General features: G+C 36.0%; 1 protein-coding gene across 1 annotated transcript in view; it reads left to right on the forward strand.

The window, feature by feature from the left end:
- EIF2A (eukaryotic translation initiation factor 2A) overlaps positions 1-15,515 on the forward strand; it is a 37,832-nt gene extending 22,317 nt beyond the window's left edge. The window contains exons 8-14 of the mRNA XM_068546098.1: positions 61-205; positions 408-524; positions 3,492-4,063; positions 8,262-8,375; positions 13,443-13,571; positions 14,375-14,440; positions 15,063-15,515. Of these exons, the coding sequence (XP_068402199.1) occupies positions 61-205; positions 408-524; positions 3,492-4,063; positions 8,262-8,375; positions 13,443-13,571; positions 14,375-14,440; positions 15,063-15,128 (1,209 nt within the window). The 3' untranslated portion in view covers positions 15,129-15,515. The remainder of the gene's footprint in view (positions 1-60; positions 206-407; positions 525-3,491; positions 4,064-8,261; positions 8,376-13,442; positions 13,572-14,374; positions 14,441-15,062) is intronic.
- Positions 15,516-18,597: the final 3,082 nt, after the last annotated feature.

Here is an 18,597-nt window from a genome sequence, read left to right on the forward strand (position 1 = left end):
TCCATCTTAGTTGATGTGCTTCAAAAAATTTAAGTCATTATTTATGTCTGTGTATCTTAGGTGGCTGTCTATGTTCCAGGAAGTAAGGGTGCACCTTCATTTGTTAGATTATATCAGTACCCCAACTTTGATGGACCTCATGCAGCTTTAGCCAATAAAAGTTTCTTTAAGGCTGATAAGGTTACAATGCTATGGAATAAAAAAGGTATGATAAATATATTTTATCTCCCATTTTGTTTATCAAGCATTAATTTAGACTTACATTCCTATGTATATAGAAAAAGAAAAGAGTATCAGTGCTGATTCAATGAAAATTTACATGTGCTTTGTTACACTTTTTAATATTTTTCTAATCACCATTAGTTTAATTTGTGTTTTAAATCTAATTAAAGTTTTTACCCTTACAGCTACTGCTGTGCTGGTAGTAGCTAGTACTGATGTTGACAAGACAGGAGCTTCCTACTATGGGGAACAGACGCTGCATTACATTGCCACAAACGGAGAAAGTGCTGTGGTGCAATTACGTGAGTGTTCCAGCAGTCTTCCTTTAATAGAATCAATGATAGTAAAAAATACAGTGCCATAAAGATGATATCATCTAAGTTCTTGATCAAGTGATAGAACTCACATATTTTAATAACCTTGAAGATAAAATTCCTCTTATCATCCCCAAACATACCTTATTTTGACAGAATCCAATTAGTTAATTTAGTTATGCCAGCAGTTTAGTAGGGAACTTGCTGAGTGAGATAATTCCATTATAATAGCTCTTTGGGGACTTATTTGATTAATTATGACAGCAAGTTGGTGTAGTGTGTTTAGCACCATCTTCAGAACTGAAGAGTTTTAACCACTTCATATTTTGTTTTGATGAGTTAACTGTGAAAAAATAGTTTTAAAATTCTGGCAACTCCCTAATCTTTTTTATTTTGAATTGAACATGTAAGGGTAAGGTAACCTTTCTTTTAAAAACTGTGTATTCCCATTCAAATCAGGAACAAAACAAGGATGACCTGCCCCCTTCCATTTATTATTTAACATTCTGAAAGACCTAGTCAGTGTACCTGATCAAAAGAATAAGTATACAGTTTTGAAAGGTGAAAATCGAATCATCTCTGCTCATCAGATGAAGTCACAGCATAAACAACAGCCTCTTAAAAAGCATAATGGGAGGAAAGATTCCATATACAGCAACAAAAAAGAAATATATAGGGCTGATGGGAAGAAAACTTTAAAACTTCTGAGGGGCAAACTATAACCTTTAATAACTTTACAAAGATGTCATTTCTCTCCAAATTGATCTAAAAATTAAACTAAAATGCCAGTAGATTTTCTTTTTTACAACTAGATAAGCTGGTTCTAAAGTTGATATTGAAAAATAAACATGCAAGAATGTTTTGAAAACTTTGCAAAAAAAAAGAGTAGCAAAGGAGGGATTCTGCTATTAGATATTAAAATGTAAAGCAATTGTAATTAAGACAGTTTGGTTCTGGCTTATGGATAAGCAGATAAATCAGTGGAACACAGTAGGATCCATAAATAGATCCATACTTCCAAAGCCATTGACATATAATAAAGTCAGCATTTGAATCAATGCAGGAAAATATTGATCATTTAATATATGGTTTGGGGACACTTGGCTAGCTATTTGGAACAAAAAGTTACTATTGCTAATTCTTTACCAAAATAAGTTCCAATTGGGCCAAAAAATTGTATCTAAAACTACAGAACTAGAAGAAAATGTGGGAGAATTTTTTTCTAATTTTTTTAAAAAATTTTTATTGGAGTATAGTTGCTTTACAATGTTGTTAGTTTCTGCTGTACAGCTACAGCAGAGTGAACCAGCTATACGTATATTTTTCTAATCTTAAAGTAGAAAAAGACTTTAAACAAGGTAAAAGTCGTATGGGGAAAGTGATAAATTTGAGTATATGAAATTACAGATTTCTACACTGGGGGAAGAAAAGAGTCCATAAATTAAGCAAAACAAACAAAAAATTAGGGAAAAAATTTTTAGACAAGGGATAAATATGAGAAAAGGTGAATTTTGTTACTATCTCAAGTGTAACAATAAAAGACCAATAACAGGAGAGAAAAATAGGTATAGGACAGTAAAAAATAGTCCACAAAAAAGAAATAAAATTATGTATAAGTATACTAAAAGGTGCTTCATTTATAATAAAGGAAAACAAGATACAATTTTTCACTTAGTAGGTTGGCAAAGATAAAAATTTGAAACAGTATCAGTGAGAGTGAGGGGAAAATCTTTGCTATCAAAAACTACTGGTAGGGCTTCCCTGGTGGCACAGTGGTTGGGAATCTGCCTGTCAATGCAGGGGACACGGGTTGGAGCCCTAGTCCGGGAAGATCCCACATGCTGCGGAGCAGCTAAGCCCGTGCGTCACAACTACTGAGCCTGTGCTCTACAGCCCGTGCTCCACAACAAGAAAAGCCATCGCAACAAAGAGTGGCCCCCGCTCGCCGCAACTAGAGAAAGCCCGTGCACAGCAACAAAGATCCAACGCAGCCAAAAATAAATAAATTTAATAAATTAAAAAAAAAAAAAAAAAGCTACTGGTAGTGTAAATTGGTACAAGTTCTTTGAAGGGCATTTCGGTGGTACATTATGAAGTAAATGTATGTGCCCTTTGACCAGGCAGTTTCTCTCCTACAGATACATTTGTGTACATTTACAGTGGAGTATAAACAGCAAGATTTGTAATGGAATACAGTGCAGCTGAATGAGGCAGAGCTCAATGTGCTTACATGGAAAAATTTCCAAGAGTATTAAATGAAACAACAAAGGTTTAGAACTTTTTGTATGTGTGTAAGTGCTTAAGAGAGAGATGCTTAATTTCAACAAAAATATTCTGAAAGGATATGCAAGAAGTATAACAGAGGGCTGCCTTTGCGTAGAGGGACTTATTTTTGTGGCATGTCTTTTTATATAGTTTGTATCTTTATTACTGTATGCATATATTACCTCTTCCAAGAAAAACTAGTTTATTAATAGTAATAATAACCTATGCTTCTATGAGCCCACATTGCCAGAATGTTTACAGGAAATTAAGGGACTTCCCTGGTGGTCCCGTGGTTAAGACTCCGCGCTTCCACTGCAGGGGAGCACGGGTTTGATCCCTGGTCAGGGAACTAAGATCCCATATGCTACGCGGCGTGGCCAAAAAAAAAAAATTTAAATAAAAGTACTAAAGACAAATAATAATATACAAAATTGCAAAACAATTATAAAAAAAATAAAAGAAATTAAGATTCATTAGGGGTTCTTAAATAAATTTATAATCATACATTAATCCCCATAGTATGTCATGTAAAAATATTTTAATTTTAACATACCATGAAATTTTTGGATTTTTTTTTTTTAGTGTTTGATGTGTTTATGAGTGTTATATGATTGTAATTTGTGCTATTAAATATTATAATCCTGTATGTATTTCTTTATCACTAACTTGGATTTTATATTCTTTTTCTAGCAAAAAATGGCCCCATTTATGATGTAGTTTGGAATTCTAGTTCTACTGAGTTTTGTGCTGTTTATGGTTTCATGCCTGCCAAAGCAACAATTTTCAACTTGAAGTGTGATCCTGTGTTTGACTTCGGAACTGGCCCTCGTAATGCAGCCTACTACAGCCCTCATGGACATATATTAGTACTAGCTGGATTTGGAAATCTGAGGGGGCAAATGGAAGTGTGGGATGTTAAAAACTACAAACTTATTTCTAAACCGGTGGCCTCTGATTCTACATATTTTGCTTGGTGCCCAGATGGTGAGCATATTTTAACAGCCACGTGTGCTCCCAGGTTACGTGTTAATAATGGGTACAAGATTTGGCATTATACCGGCGCTGTCTTGCACAAGTATGATGTACCATCAACTGCAGAATTATGGCAGGTTTCTTGGCAGCCATTCTTAGATGGAATATTTCCAGAAAAAGCAATAACTTACCAAGCAGTTTCAAGTGATGTACCTAGTGAAGAACCTAAAGTTGCAACAGCTTATAGACCCCCAGCTTTAAGAAATAAACCAGTCACCAATTCCAAACTGGTAAGTAAAATTTTACTACTTTGGTAGGAAAAGGTTTTTCAGTGTGTAGAGTTCCCTAGATCCTTTTCTTATGCATGTTCTTGTGTTACTTAGTATCTGATTAGAAGATATAAACTCTAGGGTAGAAATTGTGGAGGACCTGCTGCTGAAGATGGTGAATCGTTGTTTTGGGGTTTTTTGTTTGTTTGTTTGTTTTTTTGGCCGTGCGATGCGGCTTACGGGATTAGTTCCCTGACCAGGGATTGAACCTGGACCCCCTGTAGTGGAAGCGAGGAGTCCTAACCACTGGACTGACACGGAAGTCCCGGTGAATTATTGTTAAGTTGACAAAGTAATTAATGTAAAATCTCTGGGAAAGATAGCTGGGTGTGACTTACTGGGTGTAGATTGTGGGCTCAAATTCAATTGCCTGTCAGGCTAGGCTGGTAGTGTAAGGCAATGGTGAGTGGGAGAGAATGGTGAAAGGGAGAGAGCATGCCCTCTTTCAAGGCCATAGCAACTGCACAGCAGTAGCCCATTGTTTCCACAGGAGATTTTAGGCCCAGTTTGCCAAAAGTTTGATTTTTCAAGACAAGTTGGATGCTTGTATGAAATTTCTCAATTTTTAAAACACTGCTGTTCAAACAAAACACACTTGTTGTCCTTAGGCCATCAGTTCCTGACCTCTGTTGTAAAGTTATGACTGGAGTATTGGTCAGATTCTGATCTGCTTTAAAATGTTAGCATTTCAGAGCTCAGGGGAAAGCATTTATTAATCTCCTGAGTTTCTGTGATGACGTTAAGGAATAAAGTTGCTCTATAAGAATGAACAATATTATTCATATTAGTAGAATGATGACCATACAATAGGTGTAAAGTGGGACTGTTCCAAGTAAATGGGAATATATAGTCACTTAATTATTAAGGCACTCAGGGAAGTAGATACTTTTTCAAAGGATAAATATTTCTGTGCCTCCAATGTGCTCCTAACCCTCTGAAAAACAAAAAAGAACAAGCCTTCTTCCTCCACAAAATGTAGCATTTTGACTTCAGTGAAATGTTGTTGAAACATTTTTGTTGCATTAAGTTATTTAGTAAAAATACATAAAAACATATAACAAATTAAGCCCTGTTTACTATTTTTGTATTTAGATTTTTTTAAAAAGGATATAATAGTCTTAGGATTTGTTCTGTCTCTTTATTGAAATTTTCCTGACCTGAGATTAAAAAAAAGAAGTGACCTTAATGCATCCTGCTTTCTAAATCTGTGTAAGATAGCACAAGAGGAAGAAGTTCTGAATTAGTGTATATTTTTATTCTCTGACTCATAAAACTAATTTGTTTTGGTTGGTGGAGGGAGAAAAATTAATATAGAAAGAATATATTTTGAAAATAGTGAAAAAAAACTAGGTAAGAACTTCTTAAAGCCAAACTTTTTTTTTTTACTCTTTTTTTTTTTTTGGCTGTGCCGGGTCTTAGTAGAGGCACGCAGGAACTTTGTTGCAGCATGTGGGGTCTTTCATTGTGGCATGCAGGCTTCTCTCTAGTTGTGGCGCTTGGGCTCAGTAGTTGCGGCACGCAGGCTTAGTTGTCCTGCGGCATATGGGATCTTTGTTCCGCGACGAGGGATTGAACGTGCGTCCCCTGCATTGGAAGGTGGATTCTTAACCACTGGACCACCAGGGAAGTCCCAAAACCAAACTTTTTTGACATTTAAGATTTCTACTAAATTCTTGCTTTTGTATATAACCTGGTGATTATGTGATCCTATCACATCATTTAATTTGAAGGAACTATATGCCTGTGAATGAGAAATTTTTGTTTGTATCTAATTCCAGAAAATAGCTAAATGGCAAAGAAAACATTGTCAAGAAATTACTAGAAACAAAGATAGTCTGGTCAATAACTTCACAAAGGAAGAAGGTTACATAGCAGAGGGGAAAAAAAGGTGTTTGGATTCCTCCCCCTGAAGGAAAAAATTACTTTTTTTATAAGTAAAAATTCATATATAAATTATACTTAAATATTTCTTGGCTTTCAAAAAAACCCTTCACTTTTATAATGTGTTCATCAAAACAATCTTATAATTGATGTAATTGAAGAAACAAACTTTATTAATGAGGATGAAATTGTGTACAGTAGACACATAGTACTAAAGCCAGAAAAGCTCATGATCCATAGTAGCTGTGTGGATTTTTTTCATCTAAAATGAAAGTCTTTCCGGGGACTTCCCTGGTGGTGCAGTGGTTAAGAATCCGCCTGCTGGTGCAGGGGACATGGTTTCGATCCCTGGTCCGGGAAGATCCCACATGTTGCAGAGCAACTAAGCCCACATACCACAACTACTGAAACCCGCGCACCTAGAGCCCGTGCTCCGCAACAAGAGAAGCCACCGCAGTGAGAAGCCCACATGCAGCAACAAAGACCCAACACAGCTAAAAATAAATAAAATAAATTAAAATAAATAAATAAATAAATAAAATGAAAATCTTTCGGTGGCTACATAATGCTCATAGTGTGGAAGAGACTTGTAACTCATCCTTTCTTCTTGCATCATTCTTTTTTTTTTTTTTTTTAAATATGAAGTTCAGTTTGAGTTTTTTTTTTTTTTTAATAAAATGTATGTCTGTATTATTTTAAATTTTTATTTATTTATTTATTTATTTTTGGCTGTGTTGGGTCTACATTTCTGTGCGAGGGCTTTCTCTAGTTGTGGTAAGCGGGGGCCACTCTTCATCACAGTGCACGGGCCTCTCACTATCGCGGCCTCTCTTGTTGCGGAGCACAGGCTCCAGACGCGCAGGCTCAGTAGTTGTGGCTCACGGGCCTAGTTGCTCTGCGGCATGTGGGATCCTCCCAGACCAGGGCTCGAACCCGTGTCCCCTGCATTGGCAGGCAGATTCTCAACCACTGCGCCACCAGGGAAGCCCTTGCATCATTCTTAATTGCTTTCTCCTTTTTTTTTAAATTCTCATGAGTAGAAACTTTTTCAGCCAAAGCAAGATACTATAGAAGAACTCACTATTGAAAGAATATAAAACAAATGTTCAAGGATTAGTATATCTTAACTAACATCATGTGCAGTGGGGATCAAAAAAGTGCAAGAGGCTTGCCACGCAAATTTGTCTGTTCTACAAATGTGGGTTCTCATATATTCAGTTGCTTCAAGTAGGGTAGTTCACACACAGAACTTCGATGCCTGCAATAGTTAATGCAGCTGCTAAGATAAAAATCAATTTATGGTTTTTTACTTATTCCTCTATATCTTAAATGTTTGAGCTCTGCCCATTTGATTATAGCACTTATAAGTACATTACACCTCTGAGATCTAGTACTCAGGAAACTTCAAAAGTGTACATCATGGTGATTTAATACACATTGTGAAAGGTTTCCCCTCATCTGGTTAATTAACATATCCATCACCTCACATATTTATCTTTTTTTTTTTTTTTTTTATGGTGAGAACATTTGAATTCTACCCTCAGGAAATTTCAGTTATACAATTATACAATACAGTGCTATCAGGTATAGTCACTGTGTTTTACATTAGATCCTTCTTGATCCTGTATGTAATTCTGTTGTTGTTGAATGTGGTTGACAGTTATATAAATATCTGATGATGAAAATGATTGCCTGTTTTCACAGTATAGTCTGACAAGTCATTTAGTGTTTTAAAACCTCTTCATTATGTTAATTCTGGATTTATAACTATGTAGTTACCCCCTTCTTATTTTTTTATTGTCTGTTTTAGTTTTTCCATTTGCTTTTATTTTTAATCTTCTAATCTCTGATTTTGCAAGATCTAGCAAGTGACTCTTTGTGCAAAGAAAACAAATGAGGCAACTGTTTCTGTTGGCGGTAGTCAAATCCAAAAGGACCCCAGAAGAAGCTATTGTTAGTATCTAATTTCATAAAAATCATGTGTCAGTGGTAGTACTAAGAAAAATTCCATTGTTTAAACAAAAATAAAGTGAATTTTGCTGGCTCTTACATAACTGAAAGATATCATATATCAACTAGTAGGAAGATCCTCATTAAATCCATCTTGACCGTTGAAGTGTGCCTACAACAAGAGTTTTGAAATATTCTTTGCCAGTGAACTTATGATAAATTTGGTAAAGTAAGTTTGTCCTATACTAGCCAGATTGTATAATATGTTGTATATGTTTGTAAATACATGGACTCCATTTCAAAGTCATTTATTTTACATTTTCTATAGCATGAGGAGGAACCACCTCAGAATATGAAACCACAACCAGGAAATGAGAAGCCGTTATCAAAAACAGCTCTTAAAAATCAAAGGAAGCATGAGGCTAAGAAAGCTGCAAAGCAGGTACTTGGGGCACTTATCTTTTCAAACAAAACAAACAAATAAAACCAATTAAATTAGCTCTATGCCTTAAAGTTTAAAGAATTGTAGTCCTAAAAACTTGACAGGTTATAAAATGTAGTTGGAGTTAGACTTAAGTAGCCAGAATGTCTCTTTTGTGTTTGCCTATGAATTTCTCAGTAGTCCTTTATATATAATGTGGGACCTAGGAAACTGGAACTGACCTTAAAACCTGAAACCCTCATGGGATTATGTAGTGTGTTACTTGCCACAGACCCTTTTGGAGGAGCCTGTGTGAAGTGGTATAGTTTGCTTTCTTGAAAGCATATGTTTAAGAGAGACCAGAAATTACATGACTCTAAGGCCATTTCGTCACTCAGTATATTACTATAGGAAATTGTTCAGCTGGGAATCTAAACACTAGAGTACCCAAACAATGGAATTGTTCTAAAATAATTTTTTATATGACTTGGTAGTTGAAAAACCACACCAGCATAATAATTGACAAGTAAATTGTCATGGTGTGTGGCTTACGGTGATATTGAGATCTGCTGGGCTGGAAATTTGTGGTTAGTAAAGTCGTGGTAACCACATTTTTGAGACTGAGACAATTCCATCTTCCCTATTAATGCTTGAATTTTGACAGTTCTAGGTTACTTGTGTGTTTTGGTAGGCAGTTACTATTTTAAGGTATAGAATTTCATTATGCAGCCATATTCTGCTAAAATCTGGGCCTAAAAAAATCGATGTGCTCTTTTGTAGTTAATATAGTTCATCTCCAGAAATGTCTTTAAATAACTCAGGCTTAGGTCATTCCAAGTAAAATGATCTAGTCCGTGTATTAGACTTGTGTAAAAAGGAGGACTTGGCCTTTCATCAGAGTGGGTAGAGACCTCTGCTGGCCCCGAATATTACAAACTGGTAGCTAAGATTCCTTTTTTGTTGTTGTTGGTTTTCCAGCTAATAATTACAGGTATAATTGACAAATAAAAATGTTAAAGTGTTCAATGTGATGATATGATATAGGTATACATTGTGAAAGGATTCCTATAATCAAGTTAATTAACACATTTATCACATATTTACTTCTGGAGGATGGAGCACTTAAATTCTACTTTCTTAGCAAATTTCAATTACTGTATTCAGTACAATATAGTATTATCAACTACAGTCACCATGTTATACATGAGATCCTCAGACCTTATTCATCTTATAACTGACGGTTTGTACCCTTTTACCAACCTCTCGCCGTTTCTCCCACCACCCTCCAGCTCCTGGCAACCACCATTCTACTCTCTGTTTCTATGAGTTTGACTTTTCTTTTTTTTTAGATTCCACATATAAGTGGTACCATGCAGTATTTCTCTTTCTCTTTCTGGCTTATTTCACTTAGCATAATGCCCTCCAGGTTCATGCGTGTTGTTGTAGATGATAGGATTTCCTTTTTTTATGACTGGATAATGTTCTACTCTGTGTAAATATGTATGTATGTTTATATATCACATTTTCTATATCCGTTCTTTCGTTGAAGGACACATAGATTGTTTCCATACCTTGGCTATTATAAATAATGTTGCAATGAACATGGGAGTACAGCTATCTCTTTGGGATAATGATTTTTGTTTCCTTTGGATATATACCCAGAAGTGAGATTGCTGGATCACATATTTTTAATTTCTTGAGGAACCGCCATACTGTTTTTTATAATGACTATAAGATTCCTTCTAATTGAGATTTAAGGGCCTTCAGAAACCCCCTCAACGTAGAATCCTACTTTTATAAGTGATGTTTCTTCCTCTTTATCAGAAGATATTTTTAATATGACCATTGCTGGTGCTGAGCTAAGGTCCCTTTGTAATAAAATATTAGTTGTTTATTTTTAAAAAATATTTATTTACTATTTATTTTGGCTGCACTGGGTCTTAGTTGAGGCATGCGGACTCTTAGTTGTGGCATACAGACTTCTTAGTTGCGGCATGCGTGTGAGATCTAGTTCCCGACCAGGGATCGAACCCAGGCCCCATGAATTGGGAGCACGGAGTCTTACCCACTGGACCACCAGGGAAGTCCCATTAGTTGTTTATTTTTGTGTGTTTTTCTGGTATTTGAGCACATAAAATTTGGGGAGGAGGGTCATAGAATCAGTATGTCTCATTTAGAAAAATTAATATTAAAATAGTCTGACTTCTTTTTCTTTTTGCCTACACCGCACGGCATGTGGGATCTTAGTTCCCCAACCAGGGAACCCACACCCTCTGCCATGGAAGCGTGGAATCCTAACCACTGGATCACCAGAGAAGTCTCAGTGTGACTTTCTTAAAGATAACTCTGTGGTTCTTTTGAAAAAACAATCAGTGCTATTAATGTAAAACATAATAATTACAAAAACAACCCCACACACACACCCCACCTCGTACAACCATATAATCACCCACACATGTTATTTACTAAAGATGATACTACTAATCCATCATTTTGGAGTTATTCTGCGTGTCTTCTCAGTGATGACAAAGAGTTTTCTACTTGCAAGATAATCCTTTCAGTATGTATTTTTCAGACAACTGGCTGGAGCGAGTAAAAGTTATGACTGTGTGATAGAACAAAGGTAAATGATCTATGACAGGATCTCATCCCTGACTGTGAATTAAGGAACCAAAGATAAAGGAGTCAGATGTACATAATCTAACCAAGTACTTTTATAAACTGGTGATGACTTTGTAAGCTTATCAGCTTTACCAAAAATAATTGAAACAAAGAGTTTAATCTTACCATGTACATAACCTTTTTTAGAGAATGACCAGAATTCAAGTACATTAACACAAACATTTTAACTTATTCTTGGTTTTTTAAAATGTGGAGGAAAATCGTCATTTCACTTAACTTTACTTATTTATTTATTTTAAATTTATTTTTATTTTTGTTTTTTTGGCTGCGTTGAGTCTTTGTTGCTGTGCGCGGGCTTTCTCTAGTTGTGGCGAGCAGGGGCTACTCTTTGTTGCGGTGCACAGGCTTCTCATTGCCGTGGCTTCTCTTGTCGCGGAGCACGGGATCTAGGCGCTCGGGCTTCAGTAGTTGTGGCGCATGGGCTTGTTCCACGGCACGTGGGATTTTCCCAGACCAGGGATCGAACCTGTGTCCCCTGCATTGGCAGGCAGATTCTTAACCACTGCGCCACCAGGGAAGTCCCTCACTTAACTTTAATAGTTTTTCATATTTATGACATTTATCTTCCTAGAAAATTAATATTCTCAGCTGATTACAAACAACTAAATTAAAAAATTTTTTATCTGATGTCAAAAGTGAATTTTGATAGGCAAAGTGTGTCTCTTCTCCTTTTATCCACTCTTCTCCTTTAATTTTATATTATGAAAAATACCAAACTGTGTATTATCAGAACTTATAGGCTCCTTAAGAGTGGAAACTAAATAATTTCTTTCTGAATACTCTGTTAAAGTGCTCAGTAATGTTCTCACATAGAAGGTTAGGAATTAATGTTTGTTGATTGTAATGTACAAAATACAACCAACATGACTCTAAAGAGAAAAAAATACTCCAATTCTGCACTCTCTAAAAACTCTCTGGCAGACATTTTTAGATTTGGAGATCTAGGAGTGATAGCCTGTCCCATGTTCCCCTGGGATGCTTTGGTAGTTCAGAGTATTCCATCCAGAACTCTTAAGAGGTTTTAGAGTCTTGCAGGGTCTGTGTATTCCACTGGGAACTCTATAAGGAAGAAGTAGAAACCCTACCTTTGGTCCAATAAAGAAAGACTTTCATAACTTTTCCCTCCTCTTGTCAAAACTATGTCTTGTCATAGTTACAAAGGAGAGTCGGTCTTTTGCTCTTTCATTTATTTAGCATGTACAGTCAAGCTCACATTATGCTGAGGGCACAAGTAGACAAAGAAACCTCAGGTACAGTCTCATGGGGGATAGTACAATGCAGTTACAGTGTTACAGTAAGGAAACATACCATGTGTTGTGCAACTAATCTGGTCTCTTGGGGGGTGGGGGCATTTTCCAGAGGCCTAAAGGATAAGTAGCGTTAGCCAGGTGACCTGAAGGTGTTCTAGGCACAAGGAACAGTACACATGAAGGCCAGGAAATAAGAATATATGGCACCTTAGGGGAAATAAAAATGGTTCAGAATCAGTGGTTACTCGGTGAGAAGGGACGAAGCTAGAAAGGTCATCAGAGATCTGATCACATTGGGAGCAATGTACTGTCCCTTTCAGGGAACAGAGTTTTCCATGGCACTTTCTTGCAGAGCTGAATTGATCTGATTATAAATAAATCTCTATGGAACTTACCCTGTAGCATCATCTATTACATGTACTTGATATACGTGTAATAGTTTTTGAGGATATCCCAAGAGTGAAACTTCAAACACCTTAATTAGAAAAGCCCTCTCACATTTCCAACCATCCACTTAGTGGCACTTCCCAAAATATCCAAAAATTTGGAATGCTTATTTGCTGACACAGAAACCTCCTAGTTTACTCTGGTAAGGTCATTTCATTTATTTCCATTTGTTATTATATTGCTAATTACATATTTTATATTACTAACATAATATTTTATCATATTACTAATATAATACTATATTACTAATATACTATTATTTTTTATTTTATAATTATGTTACCTTAATTTTGGGGGGTGGGTGGGCGGCCCACACGTCACAGCATGTGGGATCTTAGTTCCGTGACCAGGGATCAAACCCGTACCCCCTGCATTGGAAGCGCAGAGTCTTAACCATGGGACTGCCAGGGAAGTCCCTAACTTTAAATTCTAGATCTAGCAAAGTGTTCCCTATGACAATTATATAGTGAAAACCTTTTGGGTAGCTCATTATACTGTGACTTTTTTTAACACTTCATTGTAATTATCTGTTATGGGACAATATAGCATACTTCATGAGACCAGCAATTCAGATCCTTTCTTTATATAAAATGTGCAAAAGATAAAATCATATATTGGTTTCTGAATTTTATGTACCAAGGCTATGTTTGTTGAAATACTTTAATGATTTCATTTTAGAAAATTGAATTTTTGAAAATATTTCCTATAGGAAGCAAGAAGTGATAAGAGTCCAGATATGGCACCTACCCCTGCCCCACAGAGCACACCACGAAATACTATCTCTCAGTCAACTTCTGGAGACCCTGAGATAGACAAAAAAATCAAGAACCTAAAGAAGGTGGGAGGCTTAAGTGAAAAGCACATGTGTTTACTGAAAGAATACATGAGAATTATACAAAGAAAGTAATGCTTAGATGCCTAAAGACAGGCATCCGAGAGGTTTGTAGCAGTCCTCATTGTTGCTTTTTCACCATGAAATACTGTAACTTAGGAATGGCACCTATTTTAGTTCTGTTCACAGTTGTCTAAAGGATATTAGTCTTTATTATTGATTTTTGGAGTAATAAGAAATAATGTACATTTGAACACTTTTATACTCACTTTTTCATTAGACACTTGTGAGACAGGTAAGAGCAGATATTTATCCCATTTTTAAAGATGAAGAAAGAGAAACGAAAGTAAGTTTATTAACGTCAAATTGCAACCAGTTTGTGATGGTGGCCTTGGAGGTAAAATCCAGGTTTCTAGAGCCCTTCCCAGGCTACATTATGGAGTTTCTCTTAAAGCCAAAGACGTCGTCCAGGTACAATAAGGTTCTGAAATAAATGGTGAAAATGGTGATATATTTAAATACATATACATGTACATGTATACACATAGATGTACATATATGATAATATTAATTAAAATCTTGAAAAATACTTTGCTAAATTCCGTGTTCTTAACATACCCAATTTTACATTTAATTTTAAAAAGTAGTTTACCTTAGCATTTTAGCAGTCTGTTCCTGATACAAATGTAAGATAATTGATTTTCCTTATTCAGGTTTCACATTTATATGATTGAATTGTTAATAAGAAAATTTGCATTCTAAAATTACTTGTTCTTCCTTTTGACTCATAATATATTTGATGTTTGCAGAAACTGAAAGCAATCGAACAACTGAAAGAACAAGCAGCAACTGGAAAACAGCTAGAAAAAAATCAGGTCTTTTCTGCATCTTTCATTGGGGTTCACAGTCACTACCACCCTTCCCCTTTTTATTATAAGCAATTATTTAATCAGGTAAAAGATCATATAGATTTTAAAACTTCTTTTGAAAACCATATGCCAGTTTTTTTTTTTAACATTTTTAGTCTTAAATAGGCAAGGATAGGGGAAGACATGATGTGGATCGTGGTGAATGAGGAAGTCACTATTTCCTCTGAGGCATACTAATGCCATTGCTGCTGAAAATAAAGGCAGTTTATATTATGTTAGACAAATAGAAGATTCTCTTCTTTCCTGTGTCTCAGGTCGCACTGTCCCGTTTGCCCCTTTCCCTCCTTCTTTCCTCAACACTTTGAAGCCCAAGTGTAGAATGGAAGATTTATTAGACCTAAAGATGCATGCAGTAAGACAGCTCTGTTTTTTGCCCCCTTGATTCATACCAAATAACAAATTAGAACTTGTTTCTAATCTGTATTTTTAAATCTATGTTTACCAGTAGATCTGGTAAAGTCTCAGAAATATTCTTTCTCTAAATTTTTTCTCTTTTTGCTATATGGCTATAGATCCAATAATTATTTTATTTCCTATTTAATAACTTTATTGTTTTAAACTTTTCTAGTTGGCGAAAATTCAGAAAGAGAAAGCCCTTCTCCAGGAGCTGGAAGATTTGGAACTGGGTATTTAAAGATTCAAAGAAAGCAAGTTGGTTACCAGAAATCAGTGCAAACATATTTTCTGTTAAACCCATTGGTGTACATGGAATATTCATGTGCCCACATTTAATGTTCACTTATAATTTTAACCATTTATCCAAGATTCTGCATATGTTTGGAATTATTTAATAATGTCTGTTAAATTGATTTTTACCTCCTGCATCCTATATCATGTCAACACATGATATAGAAAAGAGACATATGATTTTTTTTTTAAGCTAAGCTTGACAGATTGAAAGACCAATGTCATTGTTTTTTAGTAGGGGACAGTATTTACCATATAAATGAATAAAGACGTTTTAAATTTGATCATTGTTGACTTTGTTATAAGTTCCTCAATTAACGGATCCTTTATTAATTTACAAGGCAAGTTTGGGAAATATTTCCTTTGAATATATAATGTGGCTATCTTGATCCTAAACACTATATTATCAAACGTTAAAGAAACGCCTTAAAATCAGGTTGTACTGAATATATTAAATTGTTGGGACTTCCCTGGTGACGCAGTGGTTAAGAATCCGCCTGCCAATGCAGGGGACACGGGTTTGATCCCTGGTCCAGAAGATACCACATGCTGCGGAGCAACTAAGCCCGTGCACCACAACTACTGAGCCTGCACTCTAGAGCCCGAGCGCCGCAACTCCTGAAACCCACGCGCCTAGAGCCCGTGTTCCTCATCAAGAGAAGCGCACCGCAACAAAGAGTAGCCCCTGCTCGCTGCAACTAGAGAAAGCCCACGCACAGCAATGAAGACCCAATGCAGCCAAAAATAAATAAATAAATTAAAAAAAATAAGATAAATATATTAAATTGTTTATATTATTCGTAGTATTTGAAGTAAAGTTTTTCTGACTAGTTCTAAACAGTAAATATAGACTAAAAATAGACATTTTTTGGGATATTTTATTATTTTTTGATACTTCAAATAATAAACCTGATCATTTAATGATGAGGTAAATATTTTCTAAACATGAACTGTGATCATTTTGCTATAGTCATCTTGATTGTTTTGATTCACTCATATGAAGAATAAAAGATGTACTGATAATCCAAGACGCTCAGCTATCAAAACTAATTTCTATTTGGTTTTAGAATCTATTACTGTTAATTTTTTTCATCTGATTTACATTTGAAGTTATTTTTATTTCATTTGCATTCAGGTTTTCATTATCTAGAGCTAGTATTTAAACTAAGTAAAAGAAAAGAATCTAGGAATACTTTGAGAGATATACACAAACAGATAACTGAGTTTACTGATGCCCCAAAGCTGCAAATAAGATTTGGTAAAGACCTAATGCATTAAAATTTGAGTGGCATTTTAAATGTTTTGTGTGTGAAGTGAGTGTGGACATACAAACACTCATGTACATATAATTGCTTTCAACATTAATTTATTTCTGATAATAGAAACTTAAGCTTTTTAAAAGTAATATATTGCTTTTATAATATATTTAAAAATTGTTTTGCTACTAAAATGTTAAATAATTCATCCTGAGACAGTATAATGTTTTTTGGCCTGGCAGCCTAACAATTTTTTTTAATTTAAAATTTTTAAATGAATTACCAGTTTACACAGTTTACAGCAAATATATTAATCATTTTTAAAATGTTAACTTAAGGGAATTCCCTGGCGGTCTAGTGGTTAGGACTCCACACTTCCACTGCAGGGGCATGGATTGGATCCCTGGTCTGGGAACTAAGATCGCATATGCCGCGTGGCCAAAAAATATTAAGAAAAATAAAATAAAATGTTTATTTCAGAGGTAGTATCATTGAACCTTTTGTTTTAGTCAGATGCTTTTTAATTGCTCCAAGATGACTGTCTGACCAAAATTAGATTGCTTGGACTCGTTTTTTAGAATTGTCTTTATTTGTGTAATCATTTAATCCATTTAATTTTTTCCAAAGAAATGTTTTATTTCTGAGCACATATCAATATTAAAATCACTGGGCTTCCCTGGTGGCGCGGTGGTTGAGAATCTGCCTGCCAACGCAGGGGACACGGGTTCGAGCCCTGGTCTGGGAAGATCCCACATGCCGCGGAGCAACTAGGCCCGTGAGCCACAACTACTGAGCCTGCGCGTCTGGAGGTTGTGCTCCGCAACAAGAGAGGCCGCGACAGTGAGAGGCCCAGTGAGAGGCCCGCGCACCGCGATGAGTGGCCCCCGCTCTCCGCAACTAGAGAAAGCCCTCGCACAGAAACGAAGACCCAACACAGGCAAAAATAAAATAAATTTTAAAAAAAAGACCAAATTTTCCATTGGCACTCCCAATACTCTTCCCAAATCATCCAAAGCCCAGATGCTATAATAATTTTCCTAACACCCTCTTACTGAGACTCCCCTTGATTCCCTGTGGTGTGTGTTCCCTTTGCCGCAATGAATAATAAATGAAACTTTTTCAATTCCTGGTGTAATCTTGACCTTAAAGGCTTTGTTTGATGGGATCTAAAAGACATATCAACCAATGGCAATGGATTCCTTTTTATTTTGGTCCAGATTTTGAAATGGAACAGGACCCTGTGGGGCTCTCCTGGGTACAAATCCTTTCTGTGTCTCTGGTTTCTTGTTTGTGGGAAATAGGATTCATTCAGCCTCCTTGACCTTCCCTGAGTTCCAAAGGGCAGATTCAAACAGTTGCTAATCAGGGAAGGGAGGGAATGCAGAAACAAGGGAGGAGCAGTCAAGAAACAATAGTGCAGCCCTGGGGAATATACATAACAATATCTTTGAGTTCTTCTGCAGGAACTAAGGCCCCTACCCTGGTGGAGGATGGTAACTTCAAGCTGAGCACCTCACCACCAATCAATCAGAAGAAAGCCGCACACCCTGCATCCCTCACCCCAAATTTTGCCTATAAAGACTTTTATAGGCAAAACCACCAGGGGTTTCAGGGTTTTAGAGCACAAGCCACCCATCCTCCTTGTATTGGCGCCTTTACAGTAAATGCTGCATTTTCCTTCACTACAGCCCAGTGTCAATAGATTGGTTTACTGCCCACAGGTGAGCAGACCCAAGTTTGGTTCGGTAACAATCTGAACAAATTAACAATAAAAATAAATATTCATTAAGACAGGAGAAATTTGAACACTGGATGTTTTGGTATTAAGCAATAATTTATTTTTCAAGGTGGGATAATGGTATTGTGGTCCGTTTTCTTCACCCCAAAGGAAAGTTATTTTTTAGAGATACAGGCTTAAAAATCCAAAGATGAAGTGATATGTCTGGCATTTGCTTCCTTGGGGTGGTTAGAGCTGTACTATAGACCATTAAGATTATGCCAAAATACCAGTAATTGTTAAAGGTCGTTAATGAGTTAGGTAATTACTCTGTTCTTGTATACGTTGAAGTTTTCCAAAGGTCTTTTTAAAAAAGGCTCCTTTAGGAGAGTGCAATATTCCAAGTTCAAAGAAAAGGCCATAGCATGCACCCCAGAAAGAGT

Source organism: Eschrichtius robustus, chromosome 6 (genome assembly GCF_028021215.1).
Source record: "Eschrichtius robustus isolate mEscRob2 chromosome 6, mEscRob2.pri, whole genome shotgun sequence".
NCBI classification, from domain to species: domain Eukaryota; kingdom Metazoa; phylum Chordata; class Mammalia; order Artiodactyla; family Eschrichtiidae; genus Eschrichtius; species Eschrichtius robustus.